Below are 21932 nucleotides of genomic sequence, written 5' to 3' on the forward strand. Positions count from 1 at the left end.
AAAACATGATGGAATGTCCCTAAGACTGAATTAAAATCAGAGCCCCCCCCATAACACATATTCTGTTAGCTGTATTTGAGAGTCATGTTTGTGATTGTTATGGTACTCTCTGATTCTGTATTCTGTGTAGCTGGTGAATCTTTGATAGGTTGACATTAATTTCTATTCATCATTAAGTCATGTGGATTAGTTGTCTAACTTTTAATGAAGTTGCATCGGCAATAAGACGTTTCTAAAGCAAAACTTTTTACAGATAATATTTTATGCTCCACTGGGATTGTGTTTGGAAATGTTGCAGATTGTGGTGAAAGTAAAAGACTGTTGACTATGAAAAGTGAAAACACAGACTATGACTTTGAGCAATTTGCTGCTCAGCCTGAAACTGCTTCAGGCTTCTGAATGTAATGAGGTCTTTTCTTGCGATGAGACTAAGTAGTGGAAATTGGATAAGTATTGAATTCTTCTGTGTTCAAATAATTTTGATTCTGCTCCTGTGGCTTCTATGGATTAGTATAAGGATATATTTTTATCAGTGCGGGTAAAACTTAACTGTGATGCCATGAGGCCACCCCAAGTGTTTAAGTCCTCTTGCTAAGCAAGAGCCACTCAGGAGTCCTGTAGAGTGAGAAATCCCACAGAGAATACACACCAAAGAACAGTGTACTTCTTTGTCTATGTGGATCTGGTTTCATAGAGCCCTTTTGCAGATTTTTCTATGATGAGGCTGTTGCACTAAATCCACCAGTCAGTGCTCCTTTCCTGCTATCAAAAGCAAGCCATTGCAACAGGAAAATTGAACATATGTTATACTTAAACTACTGTTTAATTAGTACATATGTACTAATTAAACTATAATTAAACTGCTACATTAAACATTAAGCAGAGGCACTCCTTTCACTGCAACACTTTAGATCAATGAGCTTCACTTTTAAGCACAGGAATTACTCTGGTGTGTTAGGTGAGACTCACATATCCATCTGACACTGGATTTCACAGACTAATGAGCTGCTTCCTTTGTTCCAAGCTGGCTGAAACAAACTAACTACATGAGGAAAGAAGTACAGGTCTTATGAATGGAAAGATGGAGAGTGTTTTCTGCAGTAAGTGTGAGATGATGTAAACACGTGCAAATTAGTTGTGAACATAAAATGAAATAGCTGATCTAGTAAGTGGGACTCTGGAATATACTAGTACTAATAAAGAACAAAATAAAATTGTCAGAGAAAGGACTCTGATTGATTAGAGGCCTGGGCAATCATCAAGCATATGAAGTTCAATAAGGTAAATTGCCAGATTCTGCACCTGGGATGGGCAACCCTGGATGTACAGACAGAGCAGGGAATGAGATGTTGGAAAGAAGTGCCATGGAAAGGGACCTGGGAGTGCTTTTTGATGGAAAGTTGAATATGAGAGGGAAGACAGGAGCAGACACTGATCTCTTTTCTCTGGTGACCAGTGACAGGACCAAAGGAATGGTCTGAAGTTGTGTCAGGGGAAGTTTAGGTTGGATATTCGAGTAGGTTCTTCATCCAGAGGGTGGTTGGGCACTGGAACAGACTCCCCAGGGCAGTGGTCACAGCACCAAGCCTGACAGAGTTTGAGAAGTGTGTGGATAATTCTCTCAGGAACATGATGTGACTCCTGGGGATGGTGCTGTGCAGGGCTGGTAGTTGGTGATCCTTCTGGATCCCTTCCAACTCAACAGATTCTATGATTCTGTGAAAAGTCTCCATTATCTAACCCTAGGAAAAAAGTTACACACATAACAATGAAAATGAATGAATGAAATAAAATAATTTTTTGAGAGTTAAAATTTACCTAAGTGAGCTGCACCACATTTAAGCACTTCTTTGAATAATGTCATTTTTATTTTGCATATTCTAAAGCATGACTGCTAAGTATCTTACTTGGTAAGGATAAGATCATTCATAGTCCAAAGTTAGCTTAAAGCATTTTGTTGAAACTTTCATCTATTTTCTCTTGGGACTACCATTGTATGTTTTTGAAAATCATATTGATTGGAAAAGTTTGGTTTAGCTCTAAAGATCATTTGACTTTTAGATTTGTACTTTGCTAACTTTTGTTATTTGTGTTTGAGAGAGAATTTGCTGTTTTCTTTCTTGCAGAACGCGGTTCACCACGTAATTTGGTTACCACAGACATAACCGACACTACAGTTGGGTTATCATGGACACCAGCTCCAGGAACAGTTAGCCATTACAGGATAATATGGAAATCACATTATGATGATACCATGGGAGAGAAGAGAGTCCCTGGAAATACAGTGGATGCTGTGATAGAAGGCTTGGAGCCAGAGACTAAATACAGGATTTCAGTATATGCAGCCTACAGCAGTGGAGAAGGAGACCCAGTAGAAGGAGAGGCTTTTACTGATGGTAAGTGTAATACATTACCACCATATGTAACATTCTGGTTTGGATGAAATTATAATTTTTAATGAAAATGGACCTTATTTTTCCTAGTTTGTTTTTTTTTTTTTGGTGAAAAGTTTCCCAAACCAAAATGCCACCTCAGCTCAGCCAATTTTGACATTTTGTTGGACCATTAAAAAACCTACAAAAATCTCTTCTATGTCATATAGGTTTGGATTCAGCAAGAATTACTTACAAGTTAAGATATGATTTGGTCTGCATATTACTCTGAATTCAGCCTTTTATAGGTTTGGTGAGACTGCTAAAAATCAGGTGAAGGAAATACAGCTAGAGCAAGGAGGAAAGATGGGGTGCGTTCCCACAGAATCAATGAGTTTCCTTTCCAAGTTATTGCCCTTCCAATCTTCACAGTCCTCAATCTGAGGCTCACTGTGTGATTTTGATGTTTATTATTTGCCTTTCTGGGGCTCTTCTTTTTCTTATTTGCCAAACATTATGTTGTATTTGTCAAAGCAGGCTCAAGCCTCTCCTGCAGTGTAGGCAAAGTGAAAAAACACAGAGACTAGGGATGGCTTGTTTCTTTATAGAAAGAACTGGCAAGTAAAGGAGTCAGAATGAATGAAGGGATGTCCTGGATAAGGCTTGACATTTCTGTTGTTTGCCTAAAGGGGCCATGTGAAGACAAAGCCTGAGGGAGGGCTCTGGGGAAGCATCATGTGTGTTTACATGTTCTTGTGCTCTGTCCTAAGCATCTGTTTTGACTACTGTTGGAGACAGGCTGCTGAATTACGTTAACCTTTGTCCTTGACCCAGTGCAGTTGTTCTTAAGGTTTTGGAAGAGTAGTGATTGCTGTTGTTAGTAAGAGCTGACTCCCCAGAGTCAAAGCAGACTGCTGTCCCACGGCTTCCTTCTTGGTTCAAGCACAGCAGCACTAGCTGTTCTAGCTTTTTCAGGTTAGGTGGGTAGCATAGCCTTATAGTTTGTGCTGACTCTCTGTGTGCTGACTGAGGGAATTTGCTGTTGGCCCTATCAATAGCCCCAGACCTGGGGTTAATAGCCTGAAACTAATGCTGTATCTTTCTGGTATACACACAATTAGAAATTGTCAATTCCCAGGAACTACAAAGCCTACCTTACCGTGTGTTGAAATACTCATGGATTCCACCATGCCAAGAGAGTTCAGCTTTGCCAAAACCTAGATGGCTTATTTTGGCTGACAGCCAGCATTGCATACCTGTCATTTCACTTGGAATTATTTATACCATTTGTACAGTCTGGAAAATATCTCTTAGAAGCTGAATGCTTCAATTGTCGAGAAAATGCTTTATTAGTTCAAGGGCCTACTTCAGCACATATGCTATGTTGTGATGAGTGATTTTCCAAGCATTTGGAAAGTCACTCACCTCTATTTGAAGGACAGTTTGCATGGGGTTCAACAACCAGCTGTTTAGGTATTCACCAGTACCTTATCAGACCTATAAAGTCAAAACTTAGAAAATCTATAGGACAATGTGTTAATGAAAATTAACGACTTTATAATTTATCACTTTCATTTGTGAGTGCTGAATCCATTATTTAATGGATTAATAAAAAACATAACTAAATAAAACTCCCAATTATGCTGTGCCATCATGTGATTTATACTTCCCCCTTTTTTGTCTCAGTAGTGAAAACCACACTTCTGTTTGTTTAGTCCATTACAATTAAAAAATAATTACCAATGGCCTGTGAGATTCCCCTGTGTCTTCCCTACAAGCAAATACTGGAATTTTAAAAAGGGCAGTTTTATTTTTTAATACAGCAAAAGTAATTTTGTAGTCATGCATCTGAATATATCTGTATATGATAAAGTAAAAATTTATCCATATTTTTGCACTGAAAAGTGTCACCAAATGCCAGGACTCTAACAGTAGACAACGAGACAGAAAATACAATGAGAGTTACGTGGCAGCCTTCGCCTGGGAAAGTCTTGTCGTATCGTGTGAACTACAGAGCCCGCAGCGGAGGAAGACAAATGTCTGGCAGAGTAAATGCTCCTGCTACCAGCACAGTGTTAAAGCGACTTAAGCCCCGAACTACCTATGACCTAACTGTTGTTCCAATTTATGATTTTGGACATGGGAAATCAAGAAAAGGAGAAGGAACAACAGGTATGTACCACAAGGTTGTACAGGACTTCATAACACAAGTTTTTGTGCTTAAAATTAATAATCGGGAAACATAGAAAAGCATGGTGGAGTCTGCCAAGATCATGAATTGACAGGAAAATTGAAGAAAATGTTATAAGTTGAGAAGAGAGTTTGATTTTTTGTGAAATTTCACTGTGGCATAGCCTGAACACAGCTTTTTGCTCTTGATATTAAAAGGTGTAAGTACAGTGTAAAATCTGAAAATATTAGAATTGTTTTGAAATGCTGTCATCAGAAGTTCAAACAAAGTGTTTTGTGAGGAAGACAGGCTACTTAATCAAGTGTTGTCAGCTGTTGCATATTTTGCCTTTTGCTTGTGGGTATTGATTAAATAGCTACCCAGCATCCTATTATTTAGGTTTGTCTTCTCTGGTCATCATATTTTCTGTCGAAAACCCAAGGTACTAAAAAGGGGGAGTAGCTGATCTTGAAGATTCATCTGTGGAAGTCTGATGTCATGGTCTTTTGGACAGGCTGTTTTCTCCCTCAGAAACTGAAACTTTAAAAAGTTTATTAAGTCTCAGTGAAGGCATTTTTGTGGTAAAAGCAAAACTCATTTTCTACTCTACCTTTAGTATGAATGTGATGCTGGTCTTATATTTTGTAAGGAAATGTTCTCTATATGTTCAGATCAATCAGATTTAGTGTCAGTTTTCTGCTTCCATAGATGGAAAGCTATTGCCTAAAGAGAATCTTTTTCAAGATGTTTCTGCCTGTCTGACACTAGTGCCATTCACTGAGATACTCTGTAGATAGTTCATGCCATTCTCTGTTTTCTGAATATATGTTACATTGAATGACAGGAAGTAAGATAAAGGCATTCTAACAGTGGAGATATCAGCACTGCAGTTACTGAAGAAAGGTTTCTTCTTAACCTAAAACATGGTTGATATAAAGGAGTCATGAAAACTTGCTCAGCTCTTGACCAATAAGTAGTTGTTTAATGCTGAAAATTATACTGAGATAAATTTTAGAGCATCCAGGTGCTTTTGATTTTTGAACTGTTCATCTTGATACAGATATGCATTTTCTTTCAGTCTAAATAACTGTTGTGATAAACACCCTTTGGAAGCAAGTGATGCCTGAGTCATCTTCTTAGTTGAAGCTATCATGATAATTCAGGGAGTATGATGAGAGATGAGACAGAGAATCTGTACTTTCCTTGTGAGTAGGAGTGTATCTACTGTTTCTCAGCAGAATTTACATTTTGAGGACGTTTATGATCTTTTGGCTATAGCTAGACAATTGCATAGGCACAGGGACAAGACAAATTTTTTTTTCTTCTGTCTTTCAGGCCAAAGCTTTTTGTTTACTCTAATTCCCCTTTTTTTTGACCTTTGAGCTTACACTGATGCAGTATTTTCCATGACTACGCTTTAGAGTTGCACACAAGCAAAAGTTGCACAAAATGCAGAAGCTAGCAACAGCTTGTTAACCATTGTCTGTGAGTACTGCCCTGCAGTGGGCAGCTGTTAGTCTTCTGAGGAAGTTGCTCTTGACCTAAAAACCTCAAGCTGTTTGGCTGGCACTCCTCAGAAGAATTGGTTTTTGACACACTGCCACACCTGTGGTTGTAGCTGCCAGGCAATTTATCCCTCAGTACACTGACTGCAGAGGAAGCCTCAACAAGAGACTTAGCTCATGTGCCTATTGGTTAGATAGCTAAAAGTAAGTGTCAGGAATCTCATCTTTCATCTCTTAATACTTGTCTTTGTGTCTTTGTGTCTAAAGAAATGAGCAAAGAGTTTAGGATTGTCACTAATACTAGATTTGCATATATATATACTTAAAAGCATACTTGTTGATTTTTTGCCATGTGCAGACCTGATCTAAACTCTTTTGTTTCCCACCCTTTCAGCCTCTCCCTTTAAGCCACCTCGAAATCTGAGAACTTCTGATTCAACTATGTCAAGTTTCAGAGTAACCTGGGAGCCAGCCCCAGGGAGAGTGAAGGGGTACAAAGTAACTTTCCACCCTACTGAAGATGATGGGAGTCTTGGAGAATTAATTGTGGGGCCGTATGACAGCACAGTGGTATTGGAGGAGCTTAGGTATGAATATTCCCTCATATTGGTTTTTGTTTTGTTTTGTTTCCTTTAAATAACTGTAGCCTAGGGTTTTGTTTAATCCTGATCTGGTATTGAAATGCCTGGCAAAATTTACTGTAAGTTAAGCAAGTAATTTTGTCAATTAACTATGAAAATCCTGTTATGCCATCTCTGAAAGGTACCTGACAGGTTTCTTTCTACGATTATTCATTTACATAACTTGTGGTGTTCTCACAGGAACTGAAGGAGGCAAAGATATTATATGGCTGGGGCTGTATTCTGTATTTCACATATGAGAAAGATAATGAAGAATATTTGGGATTTCTAAAGTTTCCTCTCAAAAGTTTCTTGTCCCATGTTTCTAAAAAGATGCTTAGTTTAGCTCTTGATTCATCTTTCTCAGAGACTTGGATTTTTAAAGCAGGCTTCACACCATGTCAAAATCTGTTAGGCAAGTATACTAAATATAATTAAAATAGGATCATTAAGTCAAAGAATCACACAGTCATAGAATGGTTTGGGTTGAAAGTAACATTAAAGATCATCTAGTTCCAACCTCATTGCCATGAGCACTTTCCAGTAGGTCAGGTTGCTCAAAGCCCCATCCAACCTGGCCTTGATGCCCTGGGATGGGACACCCACAACTTCTCTGGGCCACCTGTTCAAGTGTCACACCACCCTCACAGTAAAGAGCTTCTTCCTAATATCTGATCTAAATCTAGTCTCAGTTTAAAGCCATTGCTCTTTGTCCTATCACTACATGCCCCTGTCAGAAGTGCTGTTCCAGCTTTAGGTTCCCTTTAGGTGCTGGAAGCCTACCATAAGGTCTCCCCAGACCCTTCTCTTCTCTAGGCTGAACAACCCAAACTCTCAGCCTCTTGTCACAGGATAACTACTCCATCCCTCTGATCATCTTTTTGATCTTCCTCTGGACTCATTACAACAGGTCCAAGCCCTGCTTATATTGGTGGCTCCAGAGCTGGACACTGTGCTTAGAGGGTGAGAATCAACTCCCTTGACCCGCTGGTCGCTTCTTGTGATGCAGCCCAGGCATCACTTCCAGTCCCTTAATTTGCCCTCTGTGACCTTCCAGCAGCGTGGCTGGAGCACCTTCCAGTGAAAACTGAGGCAAAAGTATAATTCAGTACCTCAGCCTTTTGTATATCCTGGGTAACCAGGTCTCCTGTTTTCTTCTGGAGTGGGCTCATTTTCTCCCTAATCTTCCTTTTATCATCGACGTACCACAGAAACTTTTTTGTTGCCCTTGATGTCCCTGGCCTGATTTAATTCTATAAGGACTTTAGCTTTCCTAACCTGATCTCTGGCTGCCTGGACAATTTCTCTTCACAGAATTAAACAACTTGAATGAGGAAGGCTATAAATTTAAGTATAGAATGTAAAATCAGCTTTTAAATTGTTGAAACATCAATGTCTTGTGGAAGAGCCAGTATCTGGGTTTCATGTTTTAGCACCTTCTTTTCCATGAGGTATTTTTTCCTGTGACAATTTAATAAGTGAAGTGTTTAGCATTTAACTAGCCAAATGACTTTAGTTAAAGTACACCTTTTCGATGATTTCAGGGCAGGAACTACCTATAAGGTAAATGTTTTTGGGATGTTTGAAGGAGGAGAGAGCAACCCTCTGGTTGGACAAGAGATGACCACCCTTTCGGATACTACTACGGAGCCATTTTTATCTAGAGGTAAACATGAAGAAAAGGCAGTCATGTATTTTGGATAAAAAAAGATCAAAAGTTTACTACATTTCCTTTTTGGTTTTCTAATGCACATACATACTTGTTTACAGGATTCATTATAGTCCCTTCCCTGATGACATAAACCCTGTTCTGAAATGACCACAAAGCATGCCCCAGTTCACAGTTCTAGTCCTCTGCACCCCACAGATGATCTTACAAAGATGATAAGGCAGGCAGCCTGTGTTTTGCTGATTATTCAAAGCCATCTGCATTGCATTTTCAAGCTGTCCACATCTGTGTTAAATCACATAAGGTCAAGTTTTTGAACAGAGATCATGGCTCATCTAGGGGGTCTTCACAGGAGTAGAGCAAGGAATTTTAAGCAGATTGTTGGCCCTTTGCTTGTCCTTATATGGTGACTTTTCCTTTTAAGACTTAGATGATATAATGAACAAAGATATGATAGTTGGGAATGTCCTAGTGTTAATATATATTATTTAGGTTCATATTCATCATAGTCATTGTTTAGTCTTTTCTTTTTCTTTTCTGTAGTAGGAGGAGACTTTTTCACAAAGGCAGCTGCAGAGTGCTCTCCAGTATCTCTTTGGGAGCTGCTCACTGTGTAGCTAGTAAACCTTTCTTTCAAGGTTTTTGTGATTGTTATGATATTATCTCCCTTTGGTGTGGTTAATAGGCCTCTGCATGTTAATATTTGTGCTCACTGTACTTTCAATACCACCTGAAGAAGGTTTCAGGGCTCAAGTCCTTCATGGAAAGCATAAAAAAGCAGGTCTGCTTCTGAATAGCCAAGTATACATGAATAAGTAAAGCCTTTTCTCCTCTGCCATTTCAATGCTTGCATAACCATCAGAGGAGAAAGAACCTAACTGCAAAGCCCTTTCAGAGTTAAATAAAGAAAAAAAGGTTTCAGCTGACTATATTGCTTTTTGCTTAGTCCACATTAGGCTGTGTAAAAAATACTCATCTTGTATATGACTTTATTGAAACATTTTTAGAAACTTCCTAAATAATTGGTGTCCTACTCTGTCTAATAATAGAGGGCAAAACTGAAAAAAAAGCCTCTAGAACAGGCCATCAATGACATTAGACTAAAGCTTTAATAAGGCTGGCAATAAAAAATTGCACAAAGAGTGGTTTGTTATTTTTCATTATAGCAGCTCTCATTTCTGTCTTCAGTGTTGCACTCTTTAAAATAATTAGTTTTATTAATGCATGGATTTGAGTCATGGTGAATGTGAAAAATGAATTTATATCTTGGACTGCAAATGTAACAGTAAATTATTTATTAAAGGGGGGAAAAATCACCCTAGATCTGGCACATTTACTAGAATTTTCCATGTGAGGGACTATAATATATTGGAAGAAATATAAAAGTCAAAATAGATTCACTTTTTTAATGTACATAAAGTTAACTTTAACTTTCATAATAAGGTTATGCATGCAATTTTTTTGAACTAACATGGTTTGACTTAAACCCCACTCCCAACTGATTTTATTGTCCTGACTAAAGACTAGATCTATATTTTCTGTGCAGAAGAGGATCATGCTTTTAACCCCAGGTACATGGAATAGTTATATTCATGAGTCTACAGTGTTGGATCAATTCTGTGGAACATATATGAAATCACAATATCTTTCAACTATGATGAGTGTGGATGATTTTTCTCAATGGGATTTCTTCCATATAAAGACCAGAAGCTCTGATGGCAGGAAGCCAGAAAATTTGCAGCTGGTAACAAAATCTCCAGGAAAAAAGAGAGAAAGGATTTTGGCTTTTTTTTTTTTTTTTTTTTTTTTTTGGCACATGGCTGTGGATAAAATTATTGTGTCTTTCTGTTTTGTATAAATATTTTGTTATTTTCCCTGTGATGAAAACAATATGATGCATATTTTATTTTGTAATTTGTAAACTGAAGATATCTGAAATAACTTCCTACCCTTTGAGAACATTGCAGCTTTATATGAATGTTTGTTCTTGTTCCCTCTGTATCTCTTGACCTGTGTTTATGCTTGTGTGTCTTCTCTGGATTGTGGTCTTTCTTTTCTGTACATGTAAACTTCTATACCACACATATTATTATGTCTTTTTCCCCTGAAAATTGAGGAATGCTGTTTATTTGAAAGTGATTGTAATACATGCTGTTAATCCTACTATTATATGGTTGAAAATTAATCAGTAGTTTAGCTATATGTGACAGACCAAAATATTGTAAAATTGTATAATCTAATAGTTCTTACTGCCATATCAGTGGTTCATTTAGTAGCCTTGTACAAAACTTCTGAAATCAAGTTATCAGCCATATTTAAAGGCCAAAACAGACAATGACATGACAATAGAGAGCACTGGCCTTGACATTTGCAAAGGCTTATTTTTAAAAGGAAACATACATGAAGGAATTTAGACAGCTTTTGCCATGGAACCACTGACTAGTGTGAATAATGCTCTCAAATAGGTCATACTTGATGGAGTGCCAGTGAATAAAACTAGAGCTATTTTGGAAGCTAACTCATGACATATGTCATCTAAAAGGATGGGGAAAGAAAGCTATCATGCTAAGGCTATATTTTTCTGGTTGACATGGCAGGTTTAGAATGTAGAACCAGAGCTGAAGCTGATATTGTGCTACTGGTGGATGGTTCATGGAGTATCGGGCGGCCAAATTTTAAAACCATCAGGAACTTCATTGCCCGTATTGTTGAAGTTTTTGATATTGGTCCTGACAAAGTACAGATTGGTAAGTTCTCATATGTTGAAGGAAAAATGGAGCATAACTGCTACAGAGACACAGAATGACTGAGCAAATGCTGGCTTTTTTCCCAGGTCTTGCACAGTATAGTGGAGATCCCAGGACAGAATGGAATCTCAATGCTTACCGAACCAAACAATCTTTGTTAGAGGCTGTAGCCAACTTACCATACAAAGGAGGCAATACTCTAACAGGTAAGTCACAGGGCCAGGATTTCACTTAAGCTCCAGTGAAAATGATTCTAGTAGCTGACCCTGGTATTATTCAGTGAACCCAAATGTGTCTGTGATGAAAGGGACTTAAGAGTTCAGCTCAGTATGGTTGGAAGAGATCCAGCATAGTCTTCTAAACTCAGGAGAAATGTGTTAGAAGAGGTTTTGGGTGATGAAGAGCTTGTGTTGCTGTTGAGCCTATGAGAAGAAGAAAGGTCAGTTCCATGTCAGTGTTGGGGTAAAGATAACCAGGGACCAGAAGGAGGAGTAGTGGAAGTCAGGAGGGTGATGCACACCAGGTAGGAGAGCACCTGAATAGTACTAGTTCCTGTGATCTAGATGCTGGGCTGCAATTAGATTCAAAATGCTTCTATAAGGAAATAAACTGTGGAACTATGTTGTCAGAGTGAAGTCACTAGGATGCGCTAATTTCTTTTACTGTGACTACTATATGAAAATAATTTACAGTGATGTTTACTTTCTTTGTGTCATGCTAGGAATGGCCTTGGATTTCATCTTAAGAAACAACTTCAAACCAGTTGCCGGCTTAAGGCCCAGAGCTCGCAAAATTGGTGTTCTCATCACTGATGGCAAATCACAAGATGATGTAGTTGCCCCTTCAAGAAAACTCAGAGATGAGGGAGTGGAACTGTATGCAATTGGTAAGTATTCTATTACGGGGTGGCTTGCAGCAACCCCCTCCTGCTCGTCTGCTAAATGTGCAGAGAAGTGGCCAGATACATAAGTACATAAAGGGTTATTCAAAGGATGTGTTTAGGGACTTAATTGCATGTTATTGTGGTTCATGGCCATAATTTCTAACAGGTTTTGCTTTCTTCTTGTCTTGTAAGGTATTAAAAATGCAGATGAAAATGAATTGAAGCAGATTGCAACAGATCCAGATGACATCCATGCTTACAATGTTGCAGATTTCTCCTTCCTGGCTACCATTGTTGATAATGTAACCACAAATCTGTGTAACAGTGTGAAGGGTCCAGGTACATCACATTTTCAGTCTATTTCATTCTTTATCCATTTACATGCTTGCACTGCTAGTTCCTTTTTATTACTTATTGGGAACACAGTGTTAGCTGTGGGCTGTTTTTTCAGCTGGTGATGTGAGGAAGTTGTGCAGACCACCTGGACTACCCTGCAGGGGTCCTTCCTTTCCTTCCAACAGTGACTGTGTTATAACTAACGCAGCATGACATTGCTGGATGTGCCTTCTTTTTCTCCCCAGAATTGTGAAGTATCTTAGTGTGTCAGCTTTTTCTTCATTGTGGCATGTTTTTTGATGATACTCATCCAATAAGGAAAATTTTAGCAGCCCTGCTCTTTTCAAGTGTTAATGTCTAACAGCCCAAAACCCAAAGCTGAGCGTGAAAAACCAGTAATGTTAGCTGATGGTTCTTCAGTGAAACACTGCTGCTGAAGGTAGACTAGGAATTATAGGGAACTTGTTTAATCTTGAGCATGTTAATATGAACTATCTCTTCATGCAGTTGTTTTAAGAATTCCTGAGGAAAAAGAAATATAAGCAACTACACAAAGTGGGATTTCCCCCTTCTGATAAGATAAATGAATAACTTTTTAATTTACTTCCCTCTTGCAGGGGATTTGCCACCTCCTTCAAATTTAGTTATTTCAGAAGTGACACCTCGTTCTTTCAGACTGAGATGGAGCCCACCTCCTGAGAGTGTTGATAGATACAGAGTTGAATATTATCCTACCTCTGGAGGTAGCCCTAAACAGGTTAGTATTTTATGTTCATCTTTTACATTGTCCAGGATAATCTTGGGCTTCCACATCATGGTAATATCATTCTGAATTTGTGCTGAGCAGGGTGTAAAAGCAACGTAAAAATGTTCCTAAGGTCAAGAATATCATGCCTTAGTAAATGTTACACAAAACTACAAAAATTAGGAGCATATATATTACTTCGGGTTTTTTAATGTTGTTAATCCAGAAGTATAATATATTTCTTATAAAGAGTTGTCTTCTATTTCTAGTAACTCCTTTATTTTCATACTCCACTGTCATATATTAGTTGAAATATGTCTGTACGAGAAATTTTCTGACCATACTGGGTAGGTCCCCTGTCATTTTCATACATTTCCTTCTTTGTAGAGAACAAGACAGTGGGGGATACAGGTTGTAAGAAGTGCTTAGATTAACACTATATGACTCCAAACTGTTTATTGCACAGGATAAAACTTGTGGTTGCTACTTCTCTACTCAGAGAGCCAGTGGCTGGCAACTCTTGGTCCTGTGAAATCTGAATTGCTCATTGCTGTCTTTAACCAAACAGAGTAGTATCTAGGAAAATGAAGTGTTTAGAATAACATAGTTAGTTGCCTCTGCGTACCTATTTCTGAACATCCCATCTCTGATTATGGCTTTAAATCTTATATTTGGCTCATGGAGAGTTCAAGATTAGGCCTTTGATTAAAGTTTGAGCTGTTGTTCCAGTGCACACTGACTTTACAATTTGACTTCTTCCCGGCATTTCTGTTCAACAAGGTGTTTCCAATGCCTTGTGCTGTAACCATATGGATTATCCTGGATTTTGAATTTTTTTCTCAAATTTTTCGCTTGTCCATTCTTTATGTTCTTTAGTGATGTAGAAGTGCAAACCATATGTAAAATCAGAGTGCACTTTAAGTGATGCTGAGCAGATCCAGTGCAATTTGAAACAAGTGTCTGTCTGAGATTTCCCTACAGCTTACTTTGCAAAAATAATGCTATATTGTCAGACAAAATGTATACAAAATTAGGACCAGAATTATCTCCTTGTCATTGATTTCTGCAGTTTCACAAGGAATGATTGTTTTTCTTAGAGATAAGATTACAAACATATTTTTCTTAGGGTGATTAACATTGCTTCTCTTGCAGTTTTATGTAAGTAGGATGGAAAGAACAACAGTTCTGAAAGATCTACAACCTGAAACAGAATATGTGGTTAATGTGTTTTCTGTGGTAGAAGATGAAAGCAGTGAACCTCTGATCGGCAGGGAAACAACTTGTAAGTTAGAAATGAGTTTTGAATAACATGTTAACAGCCAGTTTGGCATCTGGGGAACTGTCCAGTAGAACTTTCAGCATTTTCTTCTTAGCAGAAGTAAAATATTTAATTTGAATTACCAAACTGTATTGTGTTACTCTGGTTGTTCAGACCTTGTTGTCTTGAAGACTTCAGCCAAGTGAAACTGCAATGTGGTACAAAATATTTGTCCCAGTTTCTTTCTGGGAAGCATGGCTGTACAAAACTAGAACAACAAACATGAATTACAAGACAGAGTTTATAAATTCCTGAAATCTGATGATAAACAAATTGTTTATGTTACGTAATTAATTCCTGCTACTACCAGACAGAATTATTTCTAATTCGCAAAAGCTAATTCAACACAATTATGCCACTTCTCTGAGTTATATATAGCTCAGCTATGTTTCTCCTATGAGCTGTCTACATTGATTTCAGGTATATTTATGCTGTATGCAACTCTTCTGCCTCTTTAATAATATTGAATGTCTGCTGTTCATTTCACTTCTTTACTTTGTATTGGACTTGTTGAAAATCCTTAAAATGTGTATCATTTCCATGAAGTCTGTGTTACTTTTTCACATGGTTTCATGGAAAATGTTCATTTATTTTAATTTATTTAATAATGTGAGAAATACAGAAAACAAAAAGAAAGGACAAAAATCCTTTGTTAAGATCCCAAGCCAGTCATGTTGTTTCATATTTGAATTTTCAAGTGAGTTAATATTGCTTTCTACAAGATTAAAATGTTTCAGTGCAGACTTATTAAAGTTTTAGCTGTGTGTATAGAAAATCTGTGGCCACATTCAAAACAGTATTACCATTACCTCAGTCTATACTAAGGATTTAAATACCACTGTTTGCAAATCACCTCTCTACTACCCATAACATGGCCTAATACCCACGTGCAATATTCTTCAGTGGTATGACCTGTGGTATAAAATATTAAGAAGCTGAACGAAATAAATTAATATATATTTTTATTTGACAGTGCCAATCTCTTCAGTTAGAAACTTGAATGTTTATGACATTGGATCAACTTACATGAGAGTGAGATGGGAACCTCTCAATGGAGCTACTGGTTATTTGTTAACATATGAACCTGTGAATGCTACAGTGCCAGCCCCAGAGAAAGAGGTAAGAGAACTTGTCTTTGCTACCTGTACTCTACCAAAAATAAATGAAGAAGAAATGTTAGACTATCATAGTAATCAAAAGACTGGCATGCACTTCTTGAAGTGCAGTGAACTTACTGGGATATTATATACAATGACATCAGTCAGGAAACCGTAAATATACTGTGAATCTCACAAACAAAATTCCTTTGAAGTTAAATCATTGTTTGCTTTTCTGCCCTCGCTTTCTTCAGTTTTTAAACATGGTGTGTTATTTTTCATGCGCAGATGCGTGTGGGACCATCAGTGAATGAGGTGCAGCTGGTAGATCTCATCCCCAACACTGAGTACACGTTAACAGCTTACGTATTGTTTGGTGATATGAAGAGTGATCCACTCACCACACAGGAAGTGACGTGTATGGACATCTTGATTTTGCTTTGTTATTGCTTCAGCAACACCAAATTTTAATTATATTTCATGCAACACTTTTTATATCATCTGTTTCTTTTAGAAGACCATCTTAACCATGTTTTATGCATTTTCTAATACTACACACTTCCCAAAGACCTCAAAGGCGATTTCAATGTGAAGGGTCCAGCTACTAAAAGGGCAACAATATAATTTTTAACTTAAATAATGAAGGAAATATTGAGATCACAGTGTTTTTAAAAGGTTTCAATTTTGCTTGTATTAATTTAGAAACCTTGTTCCCAAATTCAGACATCCTCTAAAGCTTAGAAAATACTAAAGAAACTTACTATATCAAGAAAAAAATAGATCTAAAAATGGCTTTTTTTTATGCCTTTCCTTAAAAATTTCCTATTGGCAGAGGCATGCTTCTGGTCTAGATGCATGCAGCATGGCTACTTTTATGTCCTTAAAAATTTTAAACCATTAACCATAGATGAAAAGTGGCTATTGTCACCAAACATTATGGTCTTTAGTCCCTGTTACTTCTGGAAGTGTTGTGCTCATAAGTTACAAAGGTGAAACTACCATAGTTTATAGATATTTTGCTCATTGCTGGGAAAATAAGCTTCTGAATGCTCTCATCTAATGCCCAGGACAATGAACTTGTCAGAAAATGGTTGCCTCCATTCACTGAAAAGACTTTAACTGAAAGACATGAAAAGAATTCACTTCCATCTGTGAGAGATTTATACCTCTGCTATGAATAGCATTCACTTACTACTATCATTATTTTTACAGTACCTTTGCCTGGACCAAGAGGTTTAACGATTCAGGATGTTACTCACAGCACCATGAACGTCCTTTGGGATCCTGCTCCAGGAAAAGTTCGAAAATACATCCTAAGATACAAAATAGCTGATGATGCTGATGTAAAGGAGGTAAAATTTTTAAAGTACTATGAAAGTTCTATTTTGAGAAGCTAGATTACTAAAATAATAGTAAAGGTACTATTATAACTCACCAGTGAGAGTAAAGAACATCAGTTCATAGTGATTGCAGTCAGGAAAGGGTACGGATTCCTTGGAAACTGAATAAGCACAAGAGAGATTTCTTGGGTACTCCCATCTTCCTCCTCCTCCTCCTCCAGAGAGAATTTTCATATCTTTTAGTAAATAGCCATTTCTATGCTCTGCTTAAATATCGTACTGCCAAGGTCTGAGAACAGCTTCCAATTAAGAGGGCAGGATAGTGGAATAAAGGTATGTTAGCCCCTTTGCCTACTGACAGAACATGCGTGAGCATTGTTAGAGATGTCTTTTAGTTATGTACAAGCTTTCCTTGGATAATTAAATATGTCTTTTAAAGGAACCAGAATTTTCCAAAGGTTCAGTCTGCATCCTTGTTTCCAAAGGAATAAAGCAGTGAATGATCCACAAGTAGTATGTGTATCTGATATAATATGTTTTGCAAAGGAATTAGTAGAGAACACTCAATATTCAGGTGTAAATTTAAGGGCAAATGGTAAAACTTAGTGCAGAATACTTCTTTGTTTTTCAGTGCAGGAATTTCTGCTGTTAGACCAAATGCAGAGTAAGAAATAGAACAATTTACAATTCGTTAAGTCACGATTTTTATTCTTAGGTGGAACTTGACAGACTCAAAACCAGCATTACTCTCTCTGACCTTTCCTCCCAAAAACTGTACAATGTAAAAGTTGTTGCAGTATATGACGAAGGGGAATCCATACCAACAAATGCAGAAGCTGTCACTCGTAAGTTTTCCTAAAAATCATTCTTGTGGTTGTTTTTTGCCTTATGTTTGATTTAAGTGATGTGTGTTGCAATATGTTATTGAATTTAGGTGGAGCTCTAATTTAATCTGAAAAGTATTTGTACTTGTAGCATTATATATATTTGCAATATAATAAACAGCAGGAATCTTAGATGAGCCGTGTCTTACTGCAGTGAAGACTGACATTGCAGTCTGCAGAGAGGTGAAGAACCACTGAAGCAAAACTCTTTCTATTTAAAGACTGAAGGAGAAGTGTAGGTGTAGAATTGATAAGAAAATATGAGGACAATAGAGGAAAGGTTTAGCAAGTCTTCGCAGGAATCTAGGCAAGTGAGTGAGAAGCTGGGCCATATACTAGAGGATCAGAGAGACATGATCCTTCCTCTGATCCAAGAGAGTTTTTGCATCATGGAATGCTCAAACCACCTTTACTTTTAGAGAATCATAAAGGTGGCATTTGAATAACCTCAACAAATGGAGGCAAGGAAATGGATCTGCACAAGCTGTAAGAGGTGATCTCCATACAAGAGATGTGACAGACTGAAAGGAGAAAGCAACTATCAAGGAAGTTCTCATCCTGATCAAGGCTTAGGATTTAAGAATATAGTTAACCAGAAAAGCTACAATAGAAAAGAGTAATTTTACCTTTTCACTGCCCCTCCATCTGGTGTGAAAAAGAAGAAAAAAACCATTCATATTCTCTCTCATTTTTTCTTCTGAATTTTTCATTTGGTAGTCTGATGTGTTTAAAAATGCCTGTGAGATTTCCTGCTTGCTGTTGTGCTAGTCTTTGCTCTGTACCTGTGGTTTTGTGTGAATGTGTGTGTAAGGAAAGAAGAGGAAAGGTCTGCCAAAGAAATTATTTCAAGTTTAATTCTCTGGTTCTACCTATTTACATATTTTTTCCCAGTGGCTATAATATTTTCCCTCCTTAACCTACAGTTAACCTCTGTGAATTCTTTCTAAATAAGTGGTGACTTATTTGGCTTATAGAAAGAATTTTAAGATTTGCAAGAAACTCAGGAACTTGACCTGTGTCTATGGGAGTTCATATTCACTCCATATAACTCCAAAATCCAACAGCCAGGGCTTCAGTTGTTTTGAGTAGACATGTGAGTTGTGACCTCTGCTGAGGTCTGTTTTATCAGACAATGACCTAATGATGTGACCTTATGAAGGATAATTTGCTTAGTGTAAGTGGACTGAGTTATCCTACAGGATTTGATTGTAGTCATTAGAAGCATGGTAGCTGAGAGATTAATCTTCTAAATAATCTTCTAAACTCAGACATTATTTGTCTGAGTAATTCCTTTGTTTAACTGTATTTATTTTGTAGTTACATTAGGTACATTTTGTGGAATATTTTTCTTTTTCTCATAATAGAGCCTGTGCCAGCACCAGTCAATCTCAGAATCACAGATATAACTACAAATAGCTTCAGGGGTACTTGGGATCATGGAGCTCCAGATGTCTCTCTATATAGAATAACATGGGGGCCCTATGGAAGAGCAGAAAAACAGGAGGTAAGAACACACAGCCACCTTAAGCTTTTGTGGGCAGTCTCTCAGAGGGTGTATTTTTAAAATCAGAAATGTAATTGATAAATGGTCTATAACTTGGAAATTCAGTGAGAAGGTGTAGGACGCATATTTACAGCATGTTCAAGGATGTTACTGAGTAAAAACTCAGTTATATCCCACTTTATTTGCCTGTTTCATTTGAATGTTTCAGTTTTGTTTATATATATTTTCCTTTTTTTTAAAAAATTTCTTCACAAGACTATCTTAAATGGGGAAGAGAATAGTTTGGTCTTTGAAAATTTGAATCCAGATACATTATATGATGTCTCAGTTACTGCCATCTATCCTGATGAATCAGAAAGTGATGACCTCATTGGCAGTGAAAGAACATGTAAGTAAATTAAGGGATTCTGCATGTTGTTATTCATAATTATTGAAACAGAAGGCATACACATACAAGAATACTGAAAATTCTTTCTACTTTTTTCCTAGTACCCTTGGTACCTATTACTACACAAGGTAAGAATCTGAATTTCCAGGTACCATTTTATTGAAGGAAACTCATAGCTCTCTTTTTCTAAACTGTGATGAATGTTGACATTAAAAGCTGAGATCATTTGATAAATATTATTGTGTATTTAGAAGAATACTAAACACTATATTACCACATGTTTATTATTTTACAAACATTACAGTTTATGTTCCCCTGTACTTAATACATTCTGCTCTTGATCAGGCATTCATGCAGCCTTAAAAGTAAGAATGAAGTGTTTGTCTCTGCTCTTTGGTGAGCTACATATTTATTCTTTTCTTTATTATGCTTCTCAGCCCCAAAGAGTGGCCCACGAAACCTTCAGGTGTACAATGCAACTTCACACAGTTTGACTGTCAAATGGGATCCTGCCAGTGGTCGAGTGCAGAGATACAGAATCATTTACCAGCCTATCAGTGGGGATGGCCCTGAACAGTCGGTAACTAATTTTGAAGTGCTAAAGTTATTCAACCTTAAATGCAACCTTCTGCAAAGCAATCAATTTGAATAATATCTTTTCAAAGCACAACACTGTATATATTAATTACCTTTTATGTGAAGATTTATATTTGTAGTGGATAAGTATATAATCCTACCTTTTTTTCTTCCCCTTTCAAATCCAAGTTAGAATACTCTTAATTGAGCAGCAATAATTTTGGATGCATCCTGTTTTCTCAAAAATCGCATAAACACAGACTCATTTAGGTTGGAAAAGATCTTTGAGTTCATAAACTCCTACTGTTTGTCCATGGCTAAAACTAAAATAAAGTGTGTTGAGGAATAAGTCAATCAGCATCTAAGGCTACAAGTCAAAGATAGAGGTGTCAGGACAATCAATAATGTGAACTACCATGACTACTTTCATAGTCCAGGGTTTTCCATCATTTCCATAGTGTGGTTCCCATGTTATCAGAAGATTGCCATGGAACATGCTGTGAACAGTTGAGACCGTCTTTCACCACTCTAGTATCAGAAAAAACACACAGAGTTAGCACTTACAAAGAGAAATACATGCAAAACATGCTAAGGAAGTATATAAGGTTTTTTAGACTCTTTTACTATGATGAGAAGCTGTAATGCTATGGAGAGACAGTACTTTAAGATCAGCCAGCTTTCCTGTGTTGTCAGCACGAATGGTTTTGGCTACTGGCAGCCTATGCAACACAGCCTGGGAATGGTAATTCAGTCAGGCTGTTTATCAGAAGTGTGGGCTACTTAAAAATGCCCTATTCTGTAGTGGGAGGCTGTTGTGGTTACCGTCAAATGAGTCAGAGGAGCAGTCTCAGATGAGAACCACATTCATTTAGCTCGCCTCTGTAATCGGAGATCACACATGTTCAGAAGTATATCTAGGAATATTTACTTTAGAAGCAGTTGGATATTAACACACCCATTTTAACTCTCTTCTGAACTACATGCATTTGGGTTGAGGTAATTGAAATATATATTGAGCAGTCAAACACTATTTTAGTGAGAAATCACTAGAGGAATAAGGAACAGCAGTAAGTTTAATTAACATCTGTAATTAATTGCTGGCAGTGAAGTAAAAAGGAATTATGATCATTCTCTTGAAAACTGTGCAAAGAATATTATTAATAGACTTAATTGCTTACAGCTTGTTATAGAGTCAAGCAGTGGCCGTTGGAGAAAAAAAACTCTATTTAAGGAGAGCACACAGAACTCTCCTAGTCTACTCATGGCATTTAATGTCTGTTTGCAAATGATTTGCAGTCATATGATCATAATGCCTTGTCTTCTTTTGCTACTCTGATATTTTATTAAACTGTAGGTGCTGGGTAGGCAGTAGAATAGTCCCCACCAAAGTATTTAAAATATAATTTCTGGGGGCTTTTCATTGCCCTGTCTGACTTTTAATAGTGTCAGCACCAAGAGGAATCACAGGTGATTTGAAGACAGTAAAAAAAGGTCTGCAAAATCTGCACACTGAACTGCAGAGACCAGCATGATCATTTAGGGTCAGGTTTTGAAAGGCAATCAGATACTAAAATGTCGAGGCAGCCATGATGAGATGATAAAAACATTTGTGCTTTGAAATGTGCTCTATACACTTGAGTACAAAAAACCCCTTTGATTGTAAGTTAAAATAGTCTGCTTATAAATTAAAATAATCTACTGCTATGAAATGTGAAGATGTGTAAATGCTTGCTCGTTGTCAATTCTTCATCATCAGATGATTTGAAGTGTTATGCTGA

At 37.3% G+C, this 21932-nt stretch overlaps 1 protein-coding gene across 5 annotated transcripts in view; it reads left to right on the forward strand.

Moving 5' to 3' along the window:
* The window catches only part of COL12A1 (collagen type XII alpha 1 chain), a 99285-nt gene that overhangs the window by 31787 nt on the left and 45566 nt on the right, over positions 1-21932 (forward strand). For 4 of the 5 annotated variants that reach the window (XM_053972769.1, XM_053972770.1, XM_053972767.1 and 1 more), the window contains exons 14-31: positions 2127-2396; positions 4278-4544; positions 6442-6634; positions 8212-8333; positions 10934-11083; positions 11170-11289; positions 11805-11969; positions 12159-12305; positions 12920-13059; positions 14200-14329; positions 15339-15484; positions 15751-15880; positions 16675-16814; positions 17518-17647; positions 19051-19190; positions 19446-19578; positions 19680-19706; positions 20016-20158. In XM_053972769.1, the coding sequence (XP_053828744.1) occupies positions 2127-2396; positions 4278-4544; positions 6442-6634; positions 8212-8333; positions 10934-11083; positions 11170-11289; positions 11805-11969; positions 12159-12305; positions 12920-13059; positions 14200-14329; positions 15339-15484; positions 15751-15880; positions 16675-16814; positions 17518-17647; positions 19051-19190; positions 19446-19578; positions 19680-19706; positions 20016-20158 (2693 nt within the window). The remainder of the gene's footprint in view (positions 1-2126; positions 2397-4277; positions 4545-6441; positions 6635-8211; positions 8334-10933; positions 11084-11169; positions 11290-11804; positions 11970-12158; positions 12306-12919; positions 13060-14199; positions 14330-15338; positions 15485-15750; positions 15881-16674; positions 16815-17517; positions 17648-19050; positions 19191-19445; positions 19579-19679; positions 19707-20015; positions 20159-21932) is intronic. The other variant, XM_053972771.1, reaches the window with a different exon arrangement.

The sequence above is a fragment of the Vidua macroura genome, chromosome 3, assembly GCF_024509145.1.
Source record: "Vidua macroura isolate BioBank_ID:100142 chromosome 3, ASM2450914v1, whole genome shotgun sequence".
Taxonomy (NCBI): Eukaryota; Metazoa; Chordata; class Aves; order Passeriformes; family Viduidae; genus Vidua; species Vidua macroura.